At 43.7% G+C, this 20,626-nt stretch overlaps 1 protein-coding gene across 1 annotated transcript in view; it reads left to right on the top strand.

Annotated features, from left to right (window-relative positions):
* LOC128702899 (beta-alanyl-bioamine nonribosomal peptide synthetase ebony-like) overlaps positions 1–20,626 on the top strand; it is a gene marked incomplete at its 5' end in the record, with an annotated part of 330,023 nt that overhangs the window by 205,862 nt on the left and 103,535 nt on the right. Inside the window, one exon of the mRNA XM_070079974.1 lies at positions 14,301–14,420. Within this exon, the coding sequence (XP_069936075.1) occupies positions 14,301–14,420 (120 nt within the window). The remainder of the gene's footprint in view (positions 1–14,300; positions 14,421–20,626) is intronic.

Genomic DNA, 20,626 nt, shown 5'->3' with positions numbered 1-20,626 from the left:
CTGACTTTTGCCCTCACAAAAATAAAAAACAAATTATGATATCTCAAAATGATAATCCCCAGCCTGTAAAACAATTTTTCCTTTATGTTGTTTGTGAATTTCATTGCATTCCTGCAATTTTAATGACAGAGAGTCAATATATATGTAAATAACATATTTCCAAGATAATCTGCGAAACAGCCAGACCACCGATTTTTTTTTTTTTCGAGAAAATAACATTTTTCTTAGGTTTATACTGCATTACAAGTGTATATCATAGTTACCACTCTCCGTTTTCTTTAATATAAGGACCCTGGCAGTGATAGGAGGAGAATGGAAGCCCATCCCTAGCTAAGGAATATTATATTCCAGAGGGAGCGCTCGAAGAATATGCCATATATTATTCATTCTGGAGTATTTATCATATTTTTTTTTTATTTATATTGTTTATTATGTCATATTAGATCAATTGTGATAGATAAATAAGCCGTAGTAGCGATAATAGTGTTATATTGAAACATATTCCCCAGCTATCCCGAGACTGGAATTTCTGCTGATGCCATCAAGATGTTCCCAGAATGTCTATGTATGTGAGGGGAAAGTTCAATAGATAGGAGTAGCGAGGGAGTATATAGTAACAATAGTTTCATTGCCGGCTACTTGTTGAGGTAGGGTAAGTCCAGCTCCCACTATTCCCCCCCTTTTTACCCCTCCCCGAAAGTGATAGTTTGATTGCCGGCTGCTTGTTAAGGTAGGGTCAGTCTAGCTCCCGCTATCCCTTCCCCTCCCTCTTCCTCCCCCCCCCCCCCGAAAGGCGACGTGTGGGGCTCCGGTCAAACAGCAAATCACTCGACTCACAGCTCCCAACACTACTGTAAGTACATGCCTGATCATATTTTAGTGGACTTATTGGTTGAAAGCTTCACTTTTGACCAATAATTAATTTAGTCCTTTCAGTCTTGATAGGTTAAAATGTTTTAATAATCACCACATCTTTTAGGTATTGTACTTATCATGGAGAGTGATTTCTTAAGCAGTGGGTAATCTGTCTCTCTTTACAGCTTGAAAGGACAGAGAGGGTCACCTGCTAATCAACGAGTAGAATTGAAGGAGATTGACTAACGTTCTGAGATGTCCCAAATTCTGATCCACTTACCTGTTTGTGTATGCAAGTAGCAGGATATAACCCCTCATCATTGCAGTGGTGAAAACCTGCTTTCCTGTCATCTGGACGGATTATTGACGGCTATAAAATCTGTGAAAAACGAGCCGGTGGGTTGTCACCAACACCTGTGACCCCCCCATCATCAGCACCGGCTACGATTTCAACAACACGCAGTGTCACCAACACCAGACACCTGAGTTTTACATATATATATTAGCATTGAATTCAGATATCATTTATATTTTTCATTTTTCATTTTCTTTAATGTAGGATCAATATTTCATGTTTAAGTGTTTTATATTTCATATTCCACTTAATAAAGTGTTTATGTTTGTCGGTTTTTATTCTTTTTCTATGCATTAATTTTCCTGAGGAGGAGCCAGCCATCATAATACTGACTGAAGTTGTTACAGGGCTGAGAAAGCCTTCACAAGCAGCGACCTTGCCAGGATCAACTCGACTGAGTCAAAATTCAACTCCATCTCGAATCTACCATTTGAACTTCAACGCTGCATACCTCAGATGGTTACCACCAGCCATGAGTAATCATTCTCTATGGTAGGACTACGGTACAGGTATTTAAAAGATTTGGTGATTGTTATGGTCTCAATTTATTGTAAGTCAAGTCAGGCAGGATATAATATTTAATTCTGCCACCTTTTTGATCGAGCTTGAAACACTTTGGAGGATTAGACTCTAGGGACCCGAGATTTTCCACTGACAATTTGTTTCATTGAGCTCTTTATTTTATCAAGGGAATTATCGTAGGACACTCTTGATTTGTTCGGTAGAAGATTGGATGGTCAACGGACCCCATTCTACTTACTGTTTGCTCGGAGCCAGCATAGAACCCTTTGTTTTCATTAATACGTATTGTTTAATTAAAGCAGGGATCGAGCCCTCTGGTTTATTTACAGGTTGAGCGGAGCAGGAATTGAACCCTCCATTTTCTTTGATACCTGTTTCATTTTTCCCCTTGTAGTTTAAGTTATTCTTGCAAGTATCGAAGAATACTAGTTTTGGATGAATGCTGGAAGTAAGTTAGGAATAACAGGGAAAAATTTAGAATCTTTCATTAGTGCTAAGATCCAGGAAAGACTTGAAAGTGAGAGAATTGAGAGAGAAGAGAGACAGAAAGGGAAAGAGAAGAGAATAAGAAGAGAGAAAGAATAGAGAGAGAGAATCAAGAAAGACAGTTAGAAAGAGAAAGAGAGGATAAAAAGGAAAGAGATCGAATTGAAAGAGAAAACCAAGATAGACAGTTAGAAAGAGAGAGAAGACAAAAAGGAGCGTGATAAACTTGATTGTGAGGAGAGAGCTAGAGTATGTGAGGAACAAGCTAAAGTACGTGAGGAACAAGTTAAATTAAGAGAACTTGAGGAAAGAGCAAAGGATAGAGAACTTGAGGAAAGAGCTAGAGAACATGAGGAAAGAGCTAGAGAATGTGAGGAAAAAGCTAGAGAACTTGAGTTAATAGAGAGAGAAAAGAATTGTGAGCTCAAAAAAGCTCGCCTTGAATTAGAGAATAAAAAGTTAACTCTTACACAACAACAATTAGAGGAAGGAGTAATTGAACATCATGCAGCTAGTGCACATTTTCCAACACCTAATTTACCTCCCTTCACAGAGGGGGAAGACATAACTTCATACATTATCAGGTTTGAAAATACCGCTACCCTCTGTGAATGGCCTGCTGACACCTGGGCTACCAGGTTACGAATGTTATTTTCCGGTACAGCTTTGAATATCTATGCAACTTTGTTGCAGGATATTATATGCAATTATAACCTACTGAAGAAGGCAATCCTTAAAGCATACCAAAATACCACTAATTCTTACAGGAAAGATTTCAGGTATGCTACCTTACAGCCTGGCCAGAACTTTCAGCAGTTACAGGTAACACTTTCGTTTGTTCGACTTTTGGATAGAGAGTTCAGGAATTGATCACAGTTATGAATCTCTTAGAGACTTCATGGTTGCTGACCAGTTCCTTACAGCTCTTCATCACCAGATACGAACATTCATTAGAGAACGTAACCTGATTAAAGCTGAGGGAGTTGCTGAGGCTGCTGACCTATATGCTGAGGCTCACAATTCCTATAAAGACCTGAAGGGATCGAACCCTAAGGGCAAGTGTTCATCAGACCTTCAGAAATCAAAACCTCTAGTCACACTAGTGGAAAGTAAAATGACTTCTTTCATTCCTGTTTGTCATTTGTGTGGTGTTAAGGGACATAAACGTCCAGATTGTCCTTCTAGGAAGGTCCAAAAAGTTGGAAGATGTTTTAAAGACTGTAATGATCAAGCACCCTTCTGTTCAGGAACAGTTAATGGACTTAATGTATCTACCATTTTACGAGACACTGGATGCACATGTATAGTCATTTCTGATAAGCTGTTCCCTAACCTAAAACAAACTCATTCCTCTGTTATACTTTCAGACTACTTGGGCCATACGGACACTTTTATGACCATCCGTTGTTACATTAGGTCTAAATGGTTCACAGGTTGGTCTGAAGCCATAATAGCTCCCATCACTTCTTGCTCCGTACTAATAGGTAATGTAAAATGTGTCATTCTTCCTTCTGAGGTTGACCTTTCATCACCAAAGGTGGACATAAGCTTTTCAGACCCTCTTCCTGTAGAGTCAGAGAAGCCCCTCTAAAGTTCAGATGAGACAATGTCTCGCGAGATTCATGTGGGATTAAAAACCAGTGATGCTACTCTCGAAAGCGAGGTAGTAGGATCACCGGTTCACTTGTTAGATTAAAGTGAAGATATCACCTCTGATACCATAAATGTCTTGACTAGGGCTCAGACCAAAGCCCAGGCTTTTCCTACTATCAATACTTTGATTTTCCCTGACTTTAAGCCTTTAGATATATCGAAGGACTCCTTTGTCATTTTACAACGTAATTGCCCTTCTCTTCAGAATTGCCATAATGCCGCTAAACAAAATCAAGTTATCCAAAGGAAAAACTTTTCATATAAATTTGAATATATAAAAGGTATCTTGTACAAGTCAGTATTCAAATTAAATTCAGATGAGATAGACTATTCCATCTTAGTTGTTCCAAGTCAATGCAGAGAGACTGTTCTTAAAATGGCTCATGACCTGCCAGTGGCCGGACATTTCTCGCATCGTAAAACCTTAAATATAAGTAGGGAAACCTATTTTTGGCCAAAAATGTCCTCAGATGTCACTACCTATTGTAGATCGTGTAAAGTTTGCCAACTGTCATCCTCCCGAGGTACCAGGCGAGTACCTATGGTCAAAATGCCAGTCTTTATGGTTCCCTTAGAAGGAGTAGCTATTGACATCGTTGGTCCTTTATCTCCACTTTCATCTGGGGGACATAGATATATATTAACATTAGTTGATTATGCTTCGAGTTTCCCTGAAGCCTTTCCCTTAAAGACCATAACTACTACAGAGGTGGCTGAAGCCCTTTTGTCCATCTTCTCCAGAGTGGGCATCCCTAGAGAAATTTTTTCTGACCGTGGGACACAATTCACGTCTGACTTAATGCAACATCTATACCAACTTCTGTGAGTGAAGCCTCTCTTCACCACACCCTATCATCCCAGCTGTAATAGGAGGATTGAGCGCCAGCATTCGATTCTCAAGTCCATTTTAAGGAAACTTTGCTCCCTTAAACCTAAGGAGTGGCATCGTTACCTACCCTGTGCTTTGTTTGCCATGAGGGAAGTTCCCAGTGACTCTTTGGGGTTTTCACCTTTTGAACTTCTCTATGATAGACAGGCCAGAGGCCCATTGTCCATCCTTCATGACTTATGGACTAATGAGGAGGTGAGTGCTGAGGTTCAGTCTTCTTACCAGTTTCTCCTTGACCTTAGATCCAAACTTGAGAAGACCTCTGACATAGTTTCGAAAAACCTAAGCTTGTCAATGGACCAGTACGAAACCTATTTTGATTCCAAAAGTCAGAGGAGAAGTTTTAAAGTAGTGGATGAAGTTCTTGTACTTTTGCCTATCAAGTCAAATAAATTATTAGTAGCATGGAAAGGTCCATATAAAGTATTAAAAATTTGTGGTGAAATTTGACTACCTCATAGAAGTCAAGGGGAAACCTAAGCTTTATCATATCAACATCCTTAAGAAATATTACCGAAGAAATTCGGTTAACTGCCTTAATAACTTTGACTTGGTTTTTCCACACGAACTTGATAAGACAACTGAAGAATGTAATGTGTGTGTAATTGACACCTCTAACTTGGACTATGATGAAGAACTACATGACTTGGTGACTCTTGACCACTCGGGCGCAACCAACATTAATATTAATGAATCTTTGGATGAGCATAAGAGACATGAACTACTTCAATGTGTGAGTAACTTTTCAGACGTCTTTACTGATATTCCAGGTGTTACCTCCACGGTAGTCCATAAGATTGACTTAGTGACGGACAATCCTATCAAACGAAAATTATACCCAGTTCCAGTTAACCTTAGGGATGCATTTGACCGAGAGGTAGACAAATTATTAAAACTAAAGATCATTGAACCTTCAGTATCTGCATATTGCTCACCAGTAGTCATGGTTAAGAAGGAGGATAATTCATATAGATTTGCTATTGACTTCAGAGGCCTTAATGCTATAACTCGGTGGGATGCTGAGCCTATGCCCTTAATAGATAGCGATCTACACAAATTTTATGACTCTTCTTTCTTTTCAGAGATTGATATTGCGCAGGCATATCATCAAGTAATGTTAGATCCTTCTTCTAAGCAGTACACCGCTTTTCCTACACACCAAGGACTGATGCAATATAGAACTATGCCCTTCGGTTTGGTAACTGCCTGTGCTACCTACGTGAGACTGATGAGAAAGGTCTTGGGTAACATTCCAAATGTTTCAGTTTATTTTGATAACATTTACGTAATGACATCCACGTGGGGCGAACATATCCAAACATTAACATCAGTTTTGCGTAGGTTACGCTCACATGGCCTCACTGCCAAGCAGAAGAAATGCTTCCTTGGGTATAACAAGATTAGATATCTTGGACTGATACTTTCTAATAACTCTCTGCAGCCTCTCCCCAGTAAGATCAAAGCTTTATTAGAATTTAAATTCCCCAAAACCAAGAAGCTCTTGTGTAGCTTCCTTGGTTCTGTAAATTTTTATGCACGGTTTATCCCGAACCTTACTGATCTTACAGGCATCTTATCCGATTTCTTTAAAAAGTCTGTGAAGGAACCTCTTGAACTTTCCGACGTAGCTCGGGAAAAGTTTAATGAGATTAAAAGTATCTTTTCGAAAGACCCTATACTTAAGATTCCAGATATTAATAAAACATTTTAAGAACTGATGCCTCCAATACTGGCTTAGGTGCGGTGTTACTACAATACCATGATGGTACTCCCTTCCCTGTATGCTTCCTAAGCCGGAAACTCCTTCCCACAGAAACGAGATACTCCACCATAGAAAAGGAATGTTTGGCCCTTGTGTGAGGTATCTCCAAACTTAAATTTTATTTGCTGGGAAAAGAATTCATTTTAGAAACGGACCACAAACCTTTGATATACCTAGAAACTTTTAAGGGAACCAACAGTCGCCTCTTGAGGTGGACATTGGCACTCCAGGCTTTTAAGTTCCATATTGCATATATCAATTGTTCATCCAATTATTTCTCTGACTGGTTAAGTTGTGACAGTCAGTAGAAGATTTGTTGCCTTACGCAACTTCCACGTGTTAGAACTTTTTCCTCACGTAATCTTCTTATACTCCTTGACTATAAGTCTTGGTATGGGGGAGTGTGAGGGAAAAGTTTAATAGATAGGAGTAGCGAGGGAGTATATAGTAACAATAGTTTCATTGCCGGCTACTTGTTAAGGTAGGGTAAGTCCAGTTCCCGCTATTCCCCTCTCACCAATTTTTCCCTCCTCGAAAGTGATAGTTTGATTGCCTGCTGCTTGTTAAGGTAGGGTCAGTCTAGCTCCCGCTATCCCTTCCCCTCCCTCTTCCCCCCCCATCCCCGAAAGGTGACGTGTGGGGCTCCTGTCAAACAGTAAATCACTCGACTCACGGCTCCCAACACTACTGTAAGTACAGGCCTGATCATATTTTAGTGGCCTTATTGGTTGAAAGCTTCACTTTTGACCAATAATTAACTTTGTCCTTTCAGTCTTGATAGGTTAAAATGTTTTAATAATCACCACATCTTTTAGGTATTGTACTTATCATGGAGAGTGATTTCTTAAGCAGTGGGTAATCTGTCTCTCTTTAGAGCTTCAAAGGACAGAGAGGGTCACCTGCTAATCAACGAGTAGAACTGAAGGAGATGGACTAACGTTCTGAGACGTCCCAAATTCTGATCCACTTACCTGTTTGTGTATGTAAGTAGCAGGATATAACCCCTCATTATTGCAGTGGAGTAAACCTGCTTTCCTGTCATCTGGACGGATTATTGACGGCTATAAAATCTGTGAAGAACGAGCCGGTAGGTTGTCACCAACACCTGTGACCCCCCCACCCATCATCGGCAATAACTACGATTTCAACAACACGCAGTGTCATCAACACCAGACACCCGAGTTTTATATATATATATTAGCGTTGATTTCAGATATCATTTATATTTTTCATTTTTCATTTTCTTTAATATAGGATCAATATTTCATGTTTAAGTGTTTTATATTTTATATTCTAATTAATAAAGCGTTTATGTTTGTCAGTTTTTATTCTTTTTCCATGCATTAATTTTGCTGAGGAGGAGCCAGCCTTCGTAATACTGACTGAAGTTGTTACAGGACTGAGTAAGCCTTCACAATGTGTAAGTCCCGCCCACTTTCTTATAATGCCAAATCGTCAATTATTATATTAGAAAGAATAATACAATAAATACACGAAAAAAAATCGGAAAAAACATGAAAATTGACAACAGGTGAGCAGACCTGCTGAGGGTGGTGATATCACCCTAGATGTTTTAAATGACCATAATTCCTTGTAGGAATGTCGTAGAAAAATGTTTCTTTTACCAGTGTGTTGCCAGAGAGTTAATTAACCTATTTTTTTTATGATTAACTGAATTTGTGAATTTTTCGAATTTTTTTTTCGTTCTCACTGAAAATCTTTAGGGGCCCCTTCACATTACTTTTCTGCTCTGTTGTATGGTTAGAATTTTTAATTTCTTCAAGTTTTCCATATCTGAGTAGTTGAAATTTCTCCTCGTTGAATTTCATATTGTTTTGAGTTGCCCATTCAAAAATTTGGTTGATGTTCGCTTGGAGTCTTGCGGTGTCTTCGAAGGAGGTCACTGCCATGGTGATCCTGGTGTCATCCGCAAAGGAAGACACAGAGCTATGGCTTACATCTCTATGTCAGAAATGAGGATGAGGAATAGAATGGGAGCGAGTACTGTGCCTTGTGGAGCAGAGCTTTTAACCATGGCTACGTGGGACTTTACTCTGTTTACTATTACTCTTTGTGTTCTATTTGTCAGGAAGCTGTAGATCTATCTACCAACATTTCCCGTTATTTCTTTATCTGTGTTATTACACCATGGTCACACTTGTCAAAAGCTTTAGCAAAGTCTGTGTATACTACATCTGTATTTTGTTTATCCTCTACAACATCCAGGACCTTGTCATAGTGGTCCAGTAGCTGGGACAGGCAGCAGCAACCTGCTCTAAACCCGTGTTGCCCTGAGTTGTGTAACTGATGGGTATGTAGATGGTTGGTTATCTTGCATCTTAGAACCCTCTCAAAGATTTTTGTGATATGGGATGTTAGTGCTATCGGTCTGTAGTTCTTTGCAATTGCTTTACTGCCACGTTTGTGGAGTGGGGTTATGTCTGTTGTTTTTAGTGTGTGTGGGAGGACCCTTTTGTCCATACTCCCTCTCCATAAAATGCTGAAGTCACGCAATAGGGACTTCCACGAGTCTGGGCCTGGGGCAGAGTGCATGGGCATGTCATTAATTGCCTCTTCAAAATCTTGTGGAGTTATAATAGCCGAGAGTTTTGGGATGACCAGATTTTGGGTTTCGTTCATGAAGAATTCATTTGAATTGTCGACCCTTAGTGTGGGAAGTGGCTCGCTGAACACTGAGTCATACTGGAACTTTAGTATCTCACTCATTTCTTGGCTATCATCTGTGTATGTCCCATCCCGCCTAAGCAGGGGCCCAATACCGGATGTTGTTTTTCCCTTAGATTTGGCATAAGAGAAGATTTTTTTTTTTTCAATTTCCTTTATTGCTTTTAGTTCTTCCTGTGATTCTTGTCTCTTATAAGATTCCTTCGGCTTAAGTTCGATATTTGCAATTTCATTGACTAGTGCTTCCCTTCGTATTTCAGATATATTGACCCCACTCAGCAGCTCTGTGATTCATCGCCTTCATCTGTGTAGGGAATGTCTCTCTCTTTCTAGTTTACCTCTTCTCTTTCTTTTTCTTAAGGGAATGTGTCTCGAGCAGATCTCAAGAACCACAGAATTCATTTTTTCAATGCAGATGTTCAGGTCCATGTTGTTTAGATCTTCCCAGCTTGTTTCATTTAGGACATGGTTTACTTGATCCCATTACATGTTTTTGTTATTGAAATTGAATTTCGTGAAGAAACCTTCATGACTGCTTACATTTTGCTGGTCCAAAGCCATGTGCATACATGTCTTTACCTCTGTTATGTTGTGATCTGAGTGTATTGTCTATGATACGGTTATATTATGTATCAGATCATCGTTGTTAGTGAAGATAAGGTCCAGAGTATTTTCTAGTCTTGTAAGCTCTAATATTTGCTGGTTTAAGGTGAATTTGGTGCAAAGATTTAATAGTTCGTGTGTGTGCGAATTTTCATCTGAGCTGACTCCCGGGGTGATCTCTGCTAAAACATTGCTATACTCCTCCATTTTAGGTGTCTCAGGTTGAAATCTCCTAGTGGTAAGATGTTTGGGGCAGGAGTTGGGAGATTTTCCTTACAATGGTCAATTTTCACAAGCTGCTCCTGGAATTACTGGGAAGTTGCATGTGGAGGCTTGTATACTAATACAATGACTAGGTTTTTTTTCGATCCTTACAGCCAAAACTTCAACTGCATCATTTGAAGTGTTTAGTAGTTCTGTGCAAATTAGCGACTCTGTGACATATAGGCCGACCCACCCCCATCGTTTCCTGTTTAATCTGTCGCATCGGAATATGTTATAACCTGGGATCCATATTTCGTTGTCATAATGATCCTTTATGTGGGTCTCTGTGAATGCTGCAAACATTGCATTTGACTCCGTGAGCAGTTCCTTGATGTAAGGAATTTTGTTGTTTTTTGATGGCTTTAGACCCTGTATGTTTGCAAAGATAAATTTCGTATTGGTGATGGAACTTAGGTTTTTTTTTATTTGCTGGCTCTAATATATGTTGTACTGGGGTACAGGCTAATGTCTGTGCCTCTGCTCCAGAAGTGTTTTCATGTGGTGTAGGACTATTGTCATTTCTTGTCTTTTTCCCTTCTGGCCCTAAAAAACCTCTGTTCCTGGAGAGGTTGAGGCTTCTCTCCTTTGTTTCCCATAGTCTGGCTGGTCTGTGTCTTCTAGTCCCTTTTTGATATGCCTGGCAGTATGCATTGTAACATTTTCTTTCATGGATTGATGAGTGACACATTTCTGGGTGAAATAAGCTGCAAGAAAGGAAGTTGCACTCTCCTGTTGTCATGTGGGTGCGGCATTTTTTGGGATGGTCAAAGGTGCATGTCCCACCTGTTTTACCAGATATACCGTGCCTGCAGATACCCAAGGCATAATATTTACATAGATTTTACATCTGTTTGCTAGGATTTATTGCAGCTGCGTTCACTGCTGGTGCATTTATTTTTCTTGTTTCCTCAATATTTTTTACTCCTGTATGGACATCAGTGCTTCCACCAGGTCTTGCTGGAAGTGTGTCAAAACTATTTTCTGAGGCCTCATTCCATTTTGATCCATCTCCAGAAGTATCTCTATTTAGAACCTATGTGGACTGAATAAGGTTGTTTTCAGTGTCCTCCAGGACAACACTAGCACCCTCACGAGCTCTATCTTCCAATACATCACTAGGACCCTCTGGAGTACTTTCCTCCAGGGCAACACCAGCACCCTCAGCACTGTCCTCCAGGACAGCACTAGCACCCTCAGCACTGTCCTCCAGGACAGCACTAGCCCCCTCAGAATCACTGTTCTCCAGGACAGCACTAGCACCATCAGGAGCACTTTCCTCCAGGACAACACTAGCACCCTCAGCACTGTCCTCCAGGACAGCACTAGCACCCTCAGGAGCACTTTCCTCCAGGACAACACTAGCACCCTCAGCACTGTCCTCCAGGACAGCACTAGCACCCTCAGGAGCACTTTAATCCAGGACAACACTAGCACCCTCAGCACTGTCCTCCACGACAGCACTAGCCCCCTCAGGAGCACTTTCCTCCAGGACAACACTAGCACCCTCAGCACTGTACTCCAGGACAGCACTAGCACCCTCAGGAGCACTTTCCTCCAGGACAACACTAGCACCCTCAGCACTGTCCTCCAGGACAGCACTAGCACCCTCAGGAGCACTTTAATCCAGGACAACACTAGCACCCTCAGCACTGTCCTCCACGACAGCACTAGCCCCCTCAGGAGCACTTTCCTCCAGGACAACACTAGCACCCTCAGCACTGTCCTCCAGGACAGCACTAGCACCCTCAGGAGCACTTTCCTCCAGGACAACACTAGCACCCTCAGCTCTGTCCTCCAGAACAGCACTAGACCCCTCAGGAGCACTTTCCTCCAGGACAACACTAGCACCCTCAGCACTGTCCTCCAGGACAGCACTAGCACCCTCAGGAGCACTGTCCTCCAGGACATCACTAGCACCCTCAGGAGCATTTTCCTCCAGGACAACACTAGCACCCTCAGCACTGTTCTCCAGGACAGCGCTAGCACCCTCTAGAGCACTTTCCTCTAGGACAACACTAGCACCCTCAGCACTGTCCTCCAGGACAGCACTAGCACCCTCAGCACTGTCCTCCAGGACAGCACTAGCCCCCTCAGAAGCACTGTCCTCAAGGACAGCACTAGACCCCTCAAGAGCACTGTCCTCCAGGACAGCACTAGCACCCTCAGGAGCACTTTCCTCCAGGACAACACTAGCACCCTCAGCACTGTCCACCAGGACAGCACTAGCCCCCTCAGGAGCACTGTCCTCCAGGACAGCACTAGCACTCTCAGGAGCACTTTCCTCCAGGACAACACTAGCCCCCTCAGGAGCACTGTCTTCCAGGACAGCACTAGCACCCTCAGGAGCACTGTCCTCCAGGAAAGCATTAGCACCCTCAGGGGCATTTTCCTCCAGGACAACACTAGCACCCTCAGCACTGTTCTCCAAGACAGCGCTAGCACCCTCTAGAGCACTTTCCTCCCTGACAACACTAGCACCCTCAGCACTGTCCTCCAGGACAGCAGTAGCCCCTTAGAAGCTCTAGGACAGCACTAGCACCCTCAGGAGCACTTTCCTCCAGGACAACACTAGCACCCTCAGCACTGTCCTCCAGGACAGCACTAGCACCCTCAGGAGTACTTTCCTCCAGGACAACACCAGCACCCTCAGCACTGTCCTCCAGGACAGCACTAGCCCCCTCAGGAGCACTGTCCTCCAGGACAACACTAGCACCCTCAGGAGCACTTTCCTCCAAGACAGCACTAGCACCCTCAGGAGCACTGTCCTCCAGGACACCACTAGACCCCTCAGGAGCACTGTCCTCCAGGACAGCAGTAGCACCCTCAGGAGCACTTTCCTCCAGGACAACACTAGCACCCTCAGCACTGTCCTCCAGGACAGCACTAGCCCCCTCAGGAGCACTGTCCTCCAGGACAGCACTAGCCCCCTCAGGAGCACTGTCCTCCAGGACAGCTCTAGCCCCCTCAAGAGCACTGTCCTCCAGGACAGCACTAGCACCCTCAGGAGCACTTTCCTCCAGGACAACACTAGCACCCTCAGCACTGTCCTGCAGGACAGCACTAGCACCTTCAGGAGCACTTTCCTCCAGGACTACACTAGCACCCTCAGCACAGTCCTCCAGGACAGCACTAGCACTCTTAGGAGCACTGTCCTCCAGGACAACACTAGCACCCTCAGCACTGTCCTCCAGGACAGCACTAGCACCCTCAGGAGCACTGTCCTCCAGGACAGCACTAGCACCCTCAGGAGCACTGTCCAAAACAGCCTCATCCCTACTACCCATGTTTTTTTTTCCAGCTGTCATACCATGCTGACATGTCTTTCAAGAAGGATGTTTTATTGGTGTTCTTGTCTTTTAATATAGATGTCATTTCCTCGTACAGGTGTATCTTGTTTGGGCAGACACAAAAACATCTCTCTGAGTTTATGTCATGTGTGATCACTAGATTAAAATCCCTGGATATACTAAGGGATCACTGACCACACAGATGGCAAGCAATCCAAGCCTGTCTTCGTCCTTTGCCCTTTCTGCACACTACACAGATCTTCATGGTAGTGGTGCTCTTACTATACTGGACAACTCTCTTACCTAGCTAGTCTATAATTCCCTGATGACTATTTTTTTTAACAGTTCTTCCCATTTTGCTTCATTTCCAACGAAACCATTTGAATCCGCTCGAATCCGGCTTTATTTCCACAAAAAGCGTTTGAATCCGCCTGAATCCAGCGAAATCCGTTTGAATCCTCCCGAATCCACAAACTGGAAGAATCCAGTTAGTGAATCACTGTATATATTTTTCTAATAATTACCTTAACACTAGATTTGTCTATCTGTATTATAACTACTAGTTGTATTCAATTCTTTTTGTACAGTTCTTCCGGTTTGTCTTTATTTCCAATGAAACCGTTTTAGTCCGCCCGAATCCGGCTATATTTCCAACAAACCGTTTGAATCCGCCCGAATCCAGCGAATCCGGAAGAATCCAGGTAGTGGATCACTGTATATCTTTTCCTAATAAGCACTTTAACAGAAGATCTGTCTATCTGTATTGTAGCTATTTGTTGAAGTTCGTGTTTGAGTGTTCGACAGGGCGCGTAGAGCCCCGTCAGTTAGTGAAACCAGAATGATGGTGAACGTTTTCCTCTGGGTCAGAATACTCTGCTGGAAAGTGACTCATGTGAGAAAAAATGATCCCAGTGAGAATAACTTCATGTTTTTTTCCAGTTTGATCGGTGAGAGTTACTGCAAGATGGGAGATCTGGAGCAGTGGGTGCACACACAACCCTGGGAGTATGTACACTTGCTGGATCAACTCTACAATGAACTGCTCCACCAACAACTCAGGTTAGTACTCGCAAGTCAGGTCAGTACTTCTCAGTACGCAAATAATTGCCTCTCAGAACACAGGTCATTGATTCTCAAAACTCAGTTCAGTACTTCTCACAACATAGGTCAGTACTTCTCACAACTCAGTTCAGTACTTCTCACAACACAGGTCAGTACTTCTCAAAACACAGGTCAGTACTTCTCACAAAACAAGTCACTACTTCTCACAACACAGGTCAGTACTTCTCACAACACAGGTCAGTACTTCTCACAACACAGGTCAGTACTTCTCACAACACAGGTCAGAACTTCTCACAACACAGGTCAGTACTTCTAAAAACACAGGACAGTACTTCTCACACAGGTCAGTACTACTAAACACAGGTCAGTACTTCTCACAACACAGGTCAGAACTTCTCACAACAGAGGTCAGTACTTCTCACAACATAGGTCAGTACTTCTCACAACACAGGTGAGTACTTCTCACAAAACAAGTGAGTACTTCTCACAACACAAGTGAGTACTTCTCACAACACAGGTCAGTACTTCTAACAACACAGGTCAGTACTTCTCACAACACAGGTCAGTACTTCTCACAACACAGGTCAGTACTTCTCACAACACAGGTCAGTACTTCTCACAAAACAGGTCAGTACTTCTCACAACACAGGTCAGTACTTCTCCCAACACAGGTCAGTACTTCTCCAAACACAGGTCAGTACTTCTCACAACACAGGTCAGTACTTCTCCCAACACCGGTCAGTACTTCTCACAACACAGGTCAGTACTTCTCCCAACACCGGTCAGTTCTTAGTAATTCATAAATCAAAGAATTCTTCAGGTTCAATCTCACCTGCCTACCATGGGTTCAGTCTCACCCACCTACCATGGGTTCAGTCTCACCCGCCTACCATGGCCTCAATCTCACACGCCTACTATGAGTTCAGTCTCACCCACCTACAATAGGTTCAGTCTCAATCGCCAAATATGGGTTCAGTCTCACCCGACAACCATGGGTTCAGTCTCACCCGCCTACCATGATTTCACCCGCCAACCATGGGCTCACCCACCTACCATGGGTTCAGCCTCACCCGCCAACCATGGGCTCACCCACCTACCATGGGTTCAGCCTCACCCGTCTTCCATGGGTTCAGTCTCATCTGCCTACCATGGGTTCAGTCTCATCCACCTACCATTGCTTTCGCCTCACCCGCCTACCATGGGTTCAGGCTCCCACCTACTGTGGATTCAGGCTCCCACCTACTGAGGATTCAGTCTCACCCACCTAACATGGGTTCAGTCTCACCCGCCTACCATGGGTTCAGTGTCAGTCGCCTTCCATGGGTTCAGTCTCACCCACCTACCATGGGTTCAGTCTCACCCTCCTACCATGGGTTCAGTGTCACCCACCTACCATGGGTACATTCTGACCCACCATCCATGGGTTCAGCCTCACCCACCTACCATGGGTTCAGTCTCACCCTCCTACCATGGGTTCAGTGTCACCCACCTACCATGGGTACATTCTGACCCACCATCCATGGGTTCAGCCTCACCCACCTACCATGGGTTCAGTCTCACCCGCCTACCATGGGTTCAGTGTCAGTCGCCTACCATGGTTTCTGTCTCACCCACCTACCATGGGTTAAGTCTCTCTTGCCTACCATGGGTTCAGTATCACCCATCTTCCATGGGTTCAGTCTCACCCACCTACCATGGGTTCAGTCTCACCCACCTTCGATGTGTTCAGTCTCACCCACCTACCATGTGTTCAGTCTCACCCACCTACCATGGGATCAGTCTCACTCGCCTTCCATGGGTTCAGTGTCACCTGCCTACGACGGGTTCAGTCTCACCCGCCTTCCATGGGTTCACTGTCACCCGCCTACCATGGGTTCAGTTTCAGTCGCTTCCCATGGGTTAAGTCTCACCCGCCTACCATGGATTCAGTGTCACCCGCCTACCATGGGTTCAGTATCACCCGCCTACCATGGGTTCAGTCTCACTTGCCTCCCAATGGTTCAGTCTTACCCACCGACCATGGGTTCAGTCTCACCCAACTTCCATGGGTTCAGCCTCACCCGCCTACCATGGTTTCAGGCTCCCACCTACTGTGGATTCAGTTTCACCCACCTACAATGCGTTCTGTCTCAACCACCTTTCGTGAGTTCAGTCTCACCTGCCTGCCATGGGTTCAGTCTCACCCGCCTACCGTGGGTTCAGTCTAACCAACCTTCCATAGGTTCAGTCTCACCCACCTACCATGGGTTCAGTCTCACCCGCCTACCATGGGTTCAGTCTCACCCAACTTCCATGGGTTCAGTCTCACCCACCTACTATGGGTTCAGTCTCACCCACCTACCATGGGTTCAGTCTCACCCACCTACCATGGGTTCAGTCTCACCCGCCTACCATGGGTTCAGTCTCACCCAACTTCCATGGGTTCAGTCTCACCCACCTACTATGGGTTCAGTCTCACCCAACGACCATGGGTTCAGTCTCACCCACCTTCCATGGGTTCAGCCTCACCCGCCTACCATGGGTTCAGGCTCCCTCCTACTGTGGATTCAGTTTCACCCACCTACAATGGGTTCCGTCTCAACCACCTATCGTGAGTTCAGTCTCACCTGCCTGCCATGGGTTCAGTCTCACCCGCCTACCATGGGTTCAGTCTCACCAACCTTCCATAGGTTCAGTCTCACCCACCTACTATAGGTTCAGTCTCACCCGCCAGCCATGGGTTCAGTCTCACCCAACTTCCATGGGTTCAGTCTCACCCACCTACTATGGGTTCAGTCTCACCCACCTTCCAAGGGTTCAGTCTCACCCTCCTACCATGGGTTCAGTCTCACCCTCCTACCATGGGTACAGTCTCACCCACCTACCATTGGTTCAGTCTCACCCACCTTCCATGGGTTCAGTCTCACCCACCTACCATGGGTTCAGTCTGACCAACCTTCCATGGGTTCAGTGTCACACGCCTACCATGGGCTCAGTCTCACTCGCCTGCCATGGGTTCAGTGTCACCTGCCTACCATGGGTTCAGTCTCACCCGCCTTGCATGGGTTCAGTGTCACACTCTTACCATGGGCTCAGTCTCACTCGCCTGCCATGGGTTCAGTCTCACTCGCCTACCATTGGTTCAGTTTCACCCGCCTACAATGGGTTCAGTCTCACTCGTCTTCCATGGGTTAAGTCTCACCCGGCTACCATCGGTTCAATCTCACCCACCTACCATGGGTTCAGTCTCACCCACCTTCCATGGGTACAGTCTCACCCACCTACCCTGGGTTCAGTCTCACCCACCTACCATGGGTTCAGTCTCACCCACCTTCCATGGGTTCAGTCTCACCCACATCCATGGGTTCAGTCTCACCCACCTACCATGGGTTCAGTGTCACCCACCTTCCATTGGTTCAGTCTCACCCACCTACCATGGGCTCAGGCTCACCCGCCATCCATGGGTTCAGTCGCACCCACCTACCATGTCACCTGCCTACCATGGGTTCATTCTCATCCGCCTACCATGGGTTCAGTTTCATCAGCCTACCATGGGTCCAGTCTCACCTGCCTACTATGGGTTCAGTCTCACTCGCCTCCAATTGGTTCAGTCTCACCCACCTACCATGGGTTCAGTCTCATACACCTACCATGGGTTCAGTCTCACCCACTTTCCATGGGTTCAGTCGCACCCACCTACCATGTCACCTGCCTACCATGGGTTCAGTCTCATCCGCCTACCATGGGTTCAGTTTCACCCGCCTACCATGGGCCCAGTCTCACCTGCCTACCATGGGTTCAGTCTCACTCATCTCCCATGGGTTCAGTCTCGCCCGCCTACCATGGGTTCAGTCTCATCCGCCTACCATGGGTTCAGTGTAAGTCGCCTGCCATGGTTTCAGTTTCACCCACTTACCATGGTTTCAGTCTCACTCGCCTCCCATGGGTTCAGTGTCACCCACCTACCATGGGTTCAGTCTCGCCTGCCTACCATGGGTTCAGTCTCACCCGCCTACCATGGGTTCAGTCTCACTCGCCTCCCATGGGTTCAGTCTCACCCACCTACCATGGGTTCAGTGAAACCCACTCTTACACTCCAAGTTTTATTTGCGCCCAGACAGTTTTCTTCTGGTTAGATCATAACAACAATGGTCAGAGAGGTTGTGGTAGTAATAGTAATCCTCGGGAAATCTTATCTTAATGAAGTATATTTAAAATTCAACCTAAAGCTAATAATAATACTATTCGAATTATCTTATGTAAGTTAAGAAAGTTTGTTCTTTATTGTGCGATATGTATATATATATATATATATATGTATGTCGTGCCGAATATGTAAAACTGGTCAATTAGCAAGAACTCATTTAAAATTAAGTCGTCTCTAAAATTTTCTCTTATACGTTTAAAGATATATTTTTTCCATTATTGTTGATGTAAAAATTTATAATTTTGCACCAAAAGGAACTTAGAAAACTTACCTAACCTTATTATAAGAAGCGCAATTTATTTTGGATTATCCCAACTAAATACATTTTAGATTTGTTTACAATAATTTAATACTAAACAAAGAAAGTGAAATACATTATTTTCGTTAGGTTCAGAATGATTTTGGCGAAATTATTGCATACACAAATTTTCACTTGTCCTATATGGCAAGATGAGCGTTGCTATTTAAGCCAAGATCGCAAGTTCTGCCTATTCGGCACGACATTATATATATATATATATATATATATATATATATATATATATATATATATATATATATATATATATATATATATATATATATACATAAATATATATATATATACATAAATATATATGGAGTGAATGATGGTGAAAGTTTTTCTTTTTTGGGCCACCCTGCCTTGGTGGGAATCGGCCAGTGTGATAATAAAAAAAAAATATATATATAGACATGTATATAGACATAGCATATATACAGAGATTACTTTATAAAATAACATATAATTTCCAATTTGGAAGAAGTCAGAGTATTCTAACAAGGGAATAACTCCCAGCAAGATAATTGACCACCGTCAGTTTACCAAAGAGGAGGCGGAGTGTTCTCGTTGGCTGCTAATTTCTCACTCCTCGTACCTCTCCCTTGAGCATACAGGTCAGGTGGGTCACGTGACGTGACTCACCAACACTCAGTAGAGCAGTTGAACAAAGGTGGAGGGTAAGGGTCGTATAACCATCGAACACCACACGTTAACCGTACACAGGTACACAGAGAAGCAGGCATGTTACTATACCTTCAATTTAACTTATCGTCGCCACGTTACATAAACAATAAGAATAAGCCTTAATAATACGAGGATGTTCATTTCCAATTTAGCTATTAAAGGAAACGACCGCAATGTAATATTGAAGCATGGCATGGGCATGACACCCCGGCCCACAAGGAAAAATCTCGGTGTTTAAGATGATTGTGTAGAAGGAACCATCAGCCTTGTGTCGGAGATGACTCAAGGACTGGATCAGAAATACTGCTAGACTGCAAAGAATTTCCGCTGTTAGACAGTACATTAGGACCGAGAGAGAGCATCAGCTAAAACATTACTCGAACCCTTTATATGAAAAATAGAGATCCGACAAGAGCGTAAGATTCCAACATTTTTTGAATTCATAGAACTTATAAATATTAGTGGATTATGGTCTGAGTAAATATTTATTACATGAGAAGAATAACCGAGGTATACATCAAAGTGTTCCAAGGATAAGACTAAAGCCAGAGCTTCTTTTTCTATGGTTGAATAAGATCTTTGATACTCTTTCAACTCATAGCAAAAATAACATTGTATGAAGAATATTACTGTTTCGAAAAGATTTGAGTAACATAGCATCGACTGCGGCATCGCTGGCGTCAACGTGGAGGGTGAAAGGAACTTGGAAATTGGGTTCTCGCAATACTGAGGCCGAGGAAAGAAAACGTTTTAAACGTTTAGAAGTTAGCTCACAATCCCCGTCCCAGTTAAATTTATATTTAGGACTTGTTAATCTAGTGAACGGGGGCGAGAGGCAACTTGAGCAAAGTTTGGGCAAACATGCCTGTAATAAGTAGCCATCCCCAAAAACCGTTGGAGGGCTTTCCTGTCCCTAGGTGTTGCAAAATTTAAAATAGCTTGGACCTATAATTGATCGGGGGCTACTAGTCCCTTCCCTATTTTAAAACCGAGATATTTAATCTGTGCTTTACCAAAGTCACATTTTTGTAA

The sequence above is a fragment of the Cherax quadricarinatus genome, unplaced genomic scaffold (genome assembly GCF_038502225.1).
Source record: "Cherax quadricarinatus isolate ZL_2023a unplaced genomic scaffold, ASM3850222v1 Contig62, whole genome shotgun sequence".
NCBI lineage: Eukaryota > Metazoa > Arthropoda > Malacostraca > Decapoda > Parastacidae > Cherax > Cherax quadricarinatus.
The sequence above is the reverse complement of the archived record's forward strand: the minus strand, read 5'-3'. Positions and strand labels throughout refer to the sequence as shown.